Below are 9,389 nucleotides of genomic sequence, written 5' to 3' on the forward strand. Positions count from 1 at the left end.
ACGTTGTCTGCCATGGAAACGACTGACAATGAGTTCCCATTCTTCGTCTTTTTTCTCGAGGCTCGGAAGAAGGCTTGAACAATTGCTCTTACGTCATGATCCTAACCACTAGTTTCGTCCTTTGAACGAATAATTTCTAGTTTGCGCCGATGTTCTTGAAAATATCTTTGGAAGATTGAAACTGTGATTCATGTTTTCTAGAGAAATATTATATTAGTATTTAATTACAGAAGCGACTATATTTTGCCTTAGATATGTAATTTATCAGATTATTTAATGGTTTTATTTGTTAGATGTAGTATATTGCGAAAATTATTATGTTTTGTTTAGCATAATGATAATTGTATTATTTTCCGTCTGTTTTTGTTAAGATATTTTTATACTTGAAAGTATTCAATTACTGATTCTTCTAAAACTTTTTATTATATTGTGGTGATGAAATGGAAGTTCAAACTGCAACACTGCAGAAAACGATTAGCCATTTCGATTCGTGGTGTTCATAAGTACATACATGAATGTAGAAAAATTCCATTGCCTTGACCTATGAACTTTTACACGTGGTTTTATAACTTAATGGATTTACGTAAAATCATGTAACACAAGTTGCTTAAAAGTTAACAAAAACCCGTAGTTTACATTTTCACCTTCTTCGTTTTTATTTCAGAAGCTTGGCATACTAAGCAGAGAATATTTTCTGATAACTGTCCACTCCTATCGATCCATACCAAAGCATCAAATCTCACCGGCGAGTTACGGAAGCACAAAAACGAAAAGGTAAATTAAACACAGTTCTAGAATATATGTATCAATCATTCGAATAATTATCATTACCACGTAGCTTGTACCGTGTCACGCGACTCGAAGGTTGCGTCGTTTCTTTGTACGAACAGTCTTTTTATCTGTTATGCCGTGTCATTCGCAATTTTAGTGACAACCCGAAAGTCGCGCGGTTCATTCAGTTAGAAACAAAAGACTAAAAAAAAGATAGAAAAGGAGAAAAAAATTTCTCTTTTCTCCGAGTAGAGATTCTTTTCTTGTCTGTAGTAATAGGGATCCGCAGATAATGATTCGACGACGCGAAAAATCATGTGATTTAATTAAATTAGCCGGTGAAATTATGCGACTCGATTATCATCCTAATGACCATTAGAGGCAAACTCCAGGGTCGGGGCTAATAAATAAAAGAACGTTTCCCCGAACGGAGGACTGGTTCAAGTTGTGAACTGGCAATTATGGCCGCGTTTCGACGCGAAGAAATGATCCTTCTCGTAGCATTGTCGCCATGGAAATCGTACGTGAGAGGTTAGAGATGAGAATCCGGTCAGATCTCGGTATCTCGTGAGACCTGTTTGTCGGAGATTTTACGTAACAAAAGATAACCAACTCGTCGGCGCGTAGATAACTAGGAATTCTAGCTCCCGTGTCTGTTACTTATGCAACATGTCAGCTAGTGTAAGATGGGCACTTTTGTACCTAGAAACCATACGATATACGTATATACTTAGAACGGCACTGTTAAGTATGTACAATTGGTGCAATTAATGTACCGGAGTTGTAAAGTAAAATATTAAGTAGTGACATCCATTGGGATAATCATATATATCACCATACCATATAGGATCAAACATTGAAATAATTTTCAAAGATCATTTATAAAATGACGTTTAAAATTTTTATATAATGTATGCGATTAACTTTGTCTTGTATGTATTTTCAATTCCATTTAAGTTATTTAAGCTTCAAATGAATAATAAATTCAATCAGCCAATATATACAAAATTTTCTTTAAATCTATTACGAAGGAACAGATAACTGTAAATTAAATCATACTGTGTTAAACGATGCTCAAGTTTCTTATTCCCTTTTATATGCCTCGAACTGCAATTCCAACTCTCAATTACACCAATTTCAACACTTAGTCTATTTTAAAACCCAACTATGTACTCGTATATACCTCCCTCCAACTGTACATTCGAAAGGAAATCATCGAATGGTCACGAGTTGCCATTGAAACTCATCAACCAGATTGAAAATACTTTATGCTCTTCTATTTATATGTATGCATTTCCTCGTTCGTTACTACGAAAAGTATAGCACGACTGGAAGCGTTATTTACTTTGACCCTAGCGCCGGATTTGCGATCGAAAACGATAAGGTGCTACCGCGCAACTTGTCATTCAACATGATATTGCGTGTGCCGCTACTTCTGCGCCGTAAATTGCGGTGCCAGAGACGCCACCGGCCAGCCAGAGGTGCATTATGGTAATGCACCGGCATCGTGGTTTCTTGTAAAATCCAGACGCCTAGGCAACGGTCCAAAATTTCCTCTAGTCACTTCCTGCTTTCGAAACTGCATCACCAATAGCATGTATTATGTCTAGACATCGATATTAAACACTCTAATCTCAAATACGAAATCTTTTACTATTCAACAACAAAAAAAGTCTATATACAATCTGTACAATAATAGCAAATAATAGCATAACGAGGAGACGATAAATATAGCCTCTTGGAAACCTTTCACCGTTCGATACAGCATAGTGTCTTCGATGACGTTTCTAAATATCAATCCAAAGAATTTTCCGATCTGGAAGCGTGGCTCGACTCTCTGGAAAATTACTCATAGTTGATTACGGGAGAAAGTCGACAACGATAATCAGTTATCAAAGTCTCGAGATTAGATTCTCCTCGTTGCCTGATAACTTCGAATCCGTGACTTCTTCCGTTCCACTCTCCACGTGTATTCTTTTGTGATTAGCACGATTCAGGAGAATGGTTCGATCGAATTGCAGACGCCCTCTGTGATCCTTGCGAGGCGAAAAGGGCACGACTTTCGAAGGTACAAGGGCCTCACAGTGTTCGAGGATCCATCACCAGGAGGCAGCAGGTTCTTGTCGACCCACGTTTTCGGCCTAGCTCGGTGGTAGAGATACGAATTTCGGGTGCCAGGACCACGAAAGGAGCCCCCCAACACCGGTTTAATACAGGAGAACCTACGATATTCTCCTTCAGGTGGCAGCACCTCGGCGGCAATGCTCAGGTACCTTCGCTCAGTATGCATTGGGAGCTGCAGCGGCGCAGATGGTGCATAGGGCCCCACTTGTAATAGTTTTGAAGCATTTAGCTAGACTACCTGCGAAATACTCTTTCGTATGATAGAATGCTCTTATAGGATTATACTCTGTTCTCTTAAACTTGGTATGGCTACGAGTAAATTGTATTTGAAGAGTAAAAACTTGGAATAATGAACGATCGATCTTTGCTTCTTTCGTATTTATCTCTTTTCGTATATTATCGATCTTAGATTGCTAATATAATTAAACGAAGATTCGTTCAAGACTGGGAGCAATGTTAAAGTTGAGAAACGTAGACTAAACTTACAATAGAAAAATTGCACTTAAAAAAGATGAAGTTTGAATCTGAAAAGATTGATTTAGAAATTGGTAAATCTAAAAGAGGTAATGGAGGTAAGGGAACGAGGAAATAAACGAGACCAATAATTGAGTTTTGACAAAGAGATCAATATTTATTTGATGCTCTTGTTGATAAGCGTCGATCTTTTGTTCTATTCTCAGGATAGAGAGGAATTTATAAATTTTCTCCGCACTCGATATAAATATAAATTAGGACAGATCATACTCATACGATCACGCTCAGCCTCTCACGCTCTCCTGCTCCTCTTCTTTCACGCACAAGGCTTAAGTAATCTACAAACTAGGCGATTTCGCAGTTAGTTTTACATACGTTCCTCGTACTTATTACAACCACGGTACACGGCAAAACACTCGCTTGGCCGTTTTCTCCGTACAAGAAACAGAATGGAAGACCTCGGTGATTCTTGTTGCGTAAGGCACTTAAAATATGATATTCGTCTAACGTTATATACAAAAGGTAAAAGGAAATCAAAATAGAACGCGAAAACATCGTAGAGGAAAGAAAGAAACAGTTAACAGGACGATACCGATGAAACGAAAAATGATGAAAAAAGAAGATTTACGAAGGGTTATTTTTTAAATCCAGGTTCTCGACGAATACGATGTTTAACTGATAAAATAAAACAATATTTACAAGGCACTGTATAAGGCACTGCCTCATAGGCTACTGGCCGACTGCACACACTCGGGAAATATCGAATTCTCACGGTTTGACAGCGACAAGATCCTAGCTCGCAGGACACCTTTCACCCTAACAAAAACACGACTTCGAAAACGCGATACGTAAGGAACAATGATCCGTGTCCCGCGGGACTGTTCTCCACCCAATCCACGTCTCTTCCGCCGAAGCGTATATATCACTCGAGACATGTCTTCTTCACCCGCGATCGATTATACAGCAATTAGCCCAAATTTTCTTCGATATCTTGACCCCAATGAGCAACGCGAAAATTCAGTTTCACTCTTGACGACTCTTTACCACGGCCTCCACGGTTTATCTTCCACTTCTGGCACAACGCTCTTCCTCATCACCAATGCAAGAGGTTTCTGAAGAGGAGGACTGTATACACGAGGATCGAATTCTGGATCGCTTGTGTAACCGTTGGCTGGCGACGTCGCAACGTCTCTGTGACTGTTTCCATTGGTGTAAGCTGCAGGTTGTTCGCGGAAAGTCGCTGGAGGTGCTTCGAATGCTACTGGACTCGCCGCCGACGTGGACGTCGAGCTAGCAGAAGATGACGAGGACGATGCCGATGCCGTGCTAGCCGTTCTCTGAGGAATTGGGATCAGAGTTGGCAGAGGCGAGGTTGGCGCCGGAGATGCGGCTGGTGACGTAACAGGAGTCGCTTTTGCACCCGCTGGGAGCACCAATGCGATGTCTCCATTTGGTAATCTCGTTGGGACCAATTGAAGACCCGTGCCATTCGCGTTCGTGAAGAAGATCCCGTTTGATTGTTGCACCTGAATCCTCGGGGTTGCGTCCACTTGAGGCAGAATGTGCACTTGGAGCTGCGTAGTCGGTGGCGCCGGTTGGACAGGCTGCTGATTCGTCGCCTGCGTGTTGTTGCTTGCCTCAACCGGACCAAGGTAGGTGGCCAAGTGGGCCATCAAACGTCTCTTCACCGAGGCGTCCAGCCCGGGAAACCTGCCAACCTCACCGGCGCATTCCGTGAAACCAGCACGGAATTTGTTTAGTACGTTCGGATCGGTCGCGGCCGCCAGGGCAACCTGTTGACGCTGGAGCGATTCCAGGTGTTTCACTGTCATCTCCAGAATGTCGGCCTTCTCCAGTTTCGAATGTCGCGATGGCTGTAATCGCAAACATAATACCGCGATTATATAACAGTTCGGATCATAGATAGCTGAATTTTGGATAAAAGTCGCGAAAAATTTGCAGTTGCGTTCTAAGTCTTATCTATATCGAACCTTTCACCAATTTTTTGTTAATTAATCCGAAATTAACGATATCGATAGTAATTTCGACCGATTTCTTACGAAAGAATTTTTCAAGACAACGAAATAATAATACGATTTCCTTTTTAATTTAAATTCATGGTTCTATGGAACAAGTCATGATTTTGAGCGCGAATTTTCAATTAAAATGTTATATTATCTATAGATAAAATTCAAAGAGAAGAAAAAGTTGACGATTGAAAATCGAATAACATGCGGGGGAGCGTTCGAATTACATGATGTCAAGATACTTACGTCTTTTTTCATGGCGTCCAGTATGAGGGTCTTCAGGTCGTTTAGGCAGTTGTTAATGCGGGCTCGTCGCCGTTTTTCCATAATCGGTTTATTGCTCTGTAACAAAAAGAGGATAGTCAGGTCAGGCACGTTGCCGAGTTACTTCAATTAATCGTTCGTTGCAAAGCATCGTTTGGTCAACGGTGCAAAATCGACACAATACTCTGTGTTTCCATTCTTTCCAAGAAAGACAAACATTCGTCGAGACTAATGCACTTTAATAATGATCGACAAAATTGTATTTCCCAATATCAACCATGACTTGTCGATCTCTTTCATTGTATTTGTGGTCTACTTTCATTTATTTATTATTTATTATATAATATATTATATTATATTATTTATTCTATAATTATTAAAAACACTATTTTCAAACTTTCTTCCAAAATTCACTGATTATAGTTTCGTGACAATGAAAAAGCCGTATGTTCAAACATCCTTCGAAAATTCTTAGACAGTCTCGAAAGACCGTCTCAGAAGCTTCAAAAGATTTTCGACTTCATGGATCGACTAGTCTCGTGACAATGAAAACGTTCCAAATCAATAAATTCCCGAAAGGACGTGAAATCTTGATAGAGACACTAACCCGCCGATTCTCTCCAGATCTTCTCGTAGTGGTAGTCGTGGTAGTGGTTTGCGCAGGAGGTTGTCCAGCTTCCTGGGGCACGTGTTGCGCCGGCGGCGTAGCACCGACAGTGACACCGCCTGTTGGCATCGTGGCACCCACTCCGGTCACCATCGTCCCGAAACAGTTCTTATATCACAGAACAGAAATCAAACGAGAAATTCGACAAATCGTTTAACACAATTTGCCGTTCTGCTACACACTGCACTGTTAATCCAAAGTAACGATCTTTCTAGCGAGTGTTCACTAAAACGTATGGCCAGGCTGGTGTTTTGCACTCGTAATCCAAGTGACTGATCAAACGATAATTGAAGAATATTCGAAGAGGGTAATTCGTATATTATTTCTCGAACGAGAGAACAGAGTAAAGAGAACGTCGTCTCTCCACACGTCCCTTGCTCGCTCAACTCTCTCACTGAACTCCGACCACTCGGAACGGGCGTCAGAGCACGACTGACTGAACGAACGACGAACGTCTTCTGTCGTCTCGTCGAAGCGTGCCACCCGATGGAATGCCCGATGGAGGCGCTGCCACTTTAAGGGTGGGGGCAAACGGCGACCAGCCGACACAGGAGGGGATAGCGCGTGACGGTTTAACCTGGACTTCCCTTCCACCACCGAATTCCGACGGTCGGTCGGCACCCGGTTGCCTTTAAGTGCCCCCACCCAGGGCATGAACCCCCTTCCAGGTTCCTCTAAACCGACGACCGTGCCGGGTTGCCTCGCGCAAATCCCCACCAGAGAACCCGACTCCCGGACTCGGATCGATTCGATTTTTGTGCACTGTCATCGACTGTTTTTCCCTCCTTTCTCTCATACTCCTTTTCTCTTTGTGGAAAATACGTTTCACCACCCTTCGACCTAGTGTCGGATGGGTGGCCAATATCTTTGAAACTGCGTTCGAATTTTGTGAAAGAGGACGGAAATTTTGAAAATTTGTAAAGGAAAATTTATTTGGAAGTCGTTGAAGATACGTTACATATGGTAGTTTTAAACTCGAAAACATTCCTGATATGTATTATAGATTAGGCTAGCTAGAGCTGATCATTGACGACTTCTGCTTTACACAATTTTCTTGATTTTAGAGTAATAATAATTAATGCTTAGCTTTTTGGAAATTTCTCAGAATCGATTGGAAGAAACCAAAATTTCTTTATTATACAAAATACGTGTATGAATATACTGCTTCGTCAAATATGACATGATTATTGATGTTTGAAGACAAAAAGACGAGGTTAAAAAATCTTCAAAACTCCACATTAAAAATTTCGAAAGTCATGAATGCCAAAAATCGAAATAGGTGGAGTTGTATGGAAATCATAGATGATCATGAGCGATAACCGATAAGGAACAATGCCATGCCGTGTTTTCCCCGACAGAGGCGATTAGTCTCGTGACGCGTATCGCGCGTCGAAAGGTCATTAGAACCGGCTGCTCATGGTATATACGACGTCGCGGATCGAGAAGTGGCAATGGTAATTTCTACACAGGGACGCACATACACACGGAACGAGCACGAACGTCATCGGGACTTATATCACGTTCTTCGAAAATAGCCGAGTGCCACCGTGCGTCGAGTGCGGACTGACGCACGCGCGCACCACTGGCACGTGCCTCCTACTCCCTCCCCGAGTCTTTCGAAATTACTCTTTCTACTTGTGCGACCGATTAAACGCGCGCCGCGGCATTTATCTCGGCACATACGTGCACGTATGCTCGGCACGAAACTCGGATACGTAGTATTTCTTCGGATGTGCCACGCAACCACTTCGTAATTGATACTGGATCCGATAGAACCCGCTGTTTATCGCGGGTTTCATTTTAAGTTGGAGAAAACGTGGTTGTGTGGACTTGGAATGGCATGAAGAATTTTGTATGGATCATTTGGAGTAGTACTATTCGTGTGAGAAATTCTGGAATTTTTATATTTAATTTTGCCTACATTAATCTTGAGATCTAAAGAAATCGCTTAGATTTCAATTTTGTATAGAACGCAGTGTTTATTAAATTCTTCGATTTAATTGTGAGTTGATGGGATTGTGGTAGAGTTCCTATATTATGGAATTCCCAATGAATCATTTAGGGTTATGCTACAGAAATGTCAAGAATGGTGAAAATTTTATATCCAATCTGATAAGATTGTGAAATTTCCGATGCATCATATTTTGGCATAGTACCGAATTTTGATATTCCTTTATTGTGTCTATTGTCAAACTACAAAAATATCTGCGAATATCTACATATACAAGAAACTTCCGAAAAATCGTAAAAACAAGATATCTCGAGTTACCCACGCAAGTGAATATTTCAAACCTCTATCATCATTAGACACCAACGAGTCAAATAATCATCAAAGCCAGACGTGTGATTTTTCTAGAAAATATTGCAATTCCTAAGTGCCTATCCTATTTCCGCAACGAGAAGCGTCATCCCGATAACAAATCGGCTCGCGCAGCGTCACTCGAACCATCTCTTACATACACCAATTCCCGGGTCTATCTGCTAGGAGTATCTCAAACTTCGTGAGAGCACAGGCGTGTCAAAGGCTCGGCGGGAAGATAATCAGCGGAGCCAGAGCGGGATGGTTCCGGCGCCGAGCGAAGCCAGCAGCGTATTTCAGCCGCTGAACTTTGCCGCCCTACAAAGGGTAGGAAACGGGTAAAGCGTGTAAAGGGCGTCTGGGAGGGGGAAGCAAGTCCAGGAGTTCGTAGAAGTGCGATAAGTGCGACGAAGATCGCTGCGGGGATCGTGCTCTCGCATCCCTTTTGAGCGAAGCAGAGAGGGGTAGAATGGTTGGTAAAGGACGAAGGGACTCACCCTTCCTAAGGCCAAACAATGACAGTGGAGGGTTACGAGGAAAGAACCGATCAAACCTGCAGGAACGACGCTGCTCGACTACAACTGGGAGCGAGACGAAGAACCGCTGGCCGCCAATCACGTGACCAAGATTCGACGCGGCGTACGACGTATGCGCGCTGATTGGCCGCATCTCACCCCCACCACGCACCTGGCTCGAGGACGAGCGTGCCGCGCACGACGGTTGCGTGGGTGGTGGGGACGCGATCGTCATTCGACTTTGAGCG

The 9,389-nt window shown here is 42.4% G+C and overlaps 1 protein-coding gene across 1 annotated transcript; it reads right to left on the reverse strand.

Annotated features, from left to right (window-relative positions):
• Positions 1-3,500: 3,500 nt before the first annotated feature.
• LOC117237922 (protein hairy) lies at positions 3,501-6,834 on the reverse strand. Its single transcript, XM_033502364.1, has 3 exons — positions 6,268-6,834; positions 5,643-5,738; positions 3,501-5,243 (listed from the first exon to the last, which is right to left on the reverse strand). Exons 1-3 carry the CDS (start codon positions 6,418-6,420, stop codon positions 4,410-4,412), a joined length of 1,083 nt encoding a protein of 360 aa, XP_033358255.1. The 5' UTR covers positions 6,421-6,834; the 3' UTR covers positions 3,501-4,409.
• Positions 6,835-9,389: the final 2,555 nt, after the last annotated feature.

This window comes from Bombus vosnesenskii, unplaced genomic scaffold (genome assembly GCF_011952255.1).
Source record: "Bombus vosnesenskii isolate JDL3184/JDL3185 unplaced genomic scaffold, Bvos_JDL3184-5_v1.1 scf7180000013410, whole genome shotgun sequence".
Lineage (NCBI taxonomy): Eukaryota > Metazoa > Arthropoda > Insecta > Hymenoptera > Apidae > Bombus > Bombus vosnesenskii.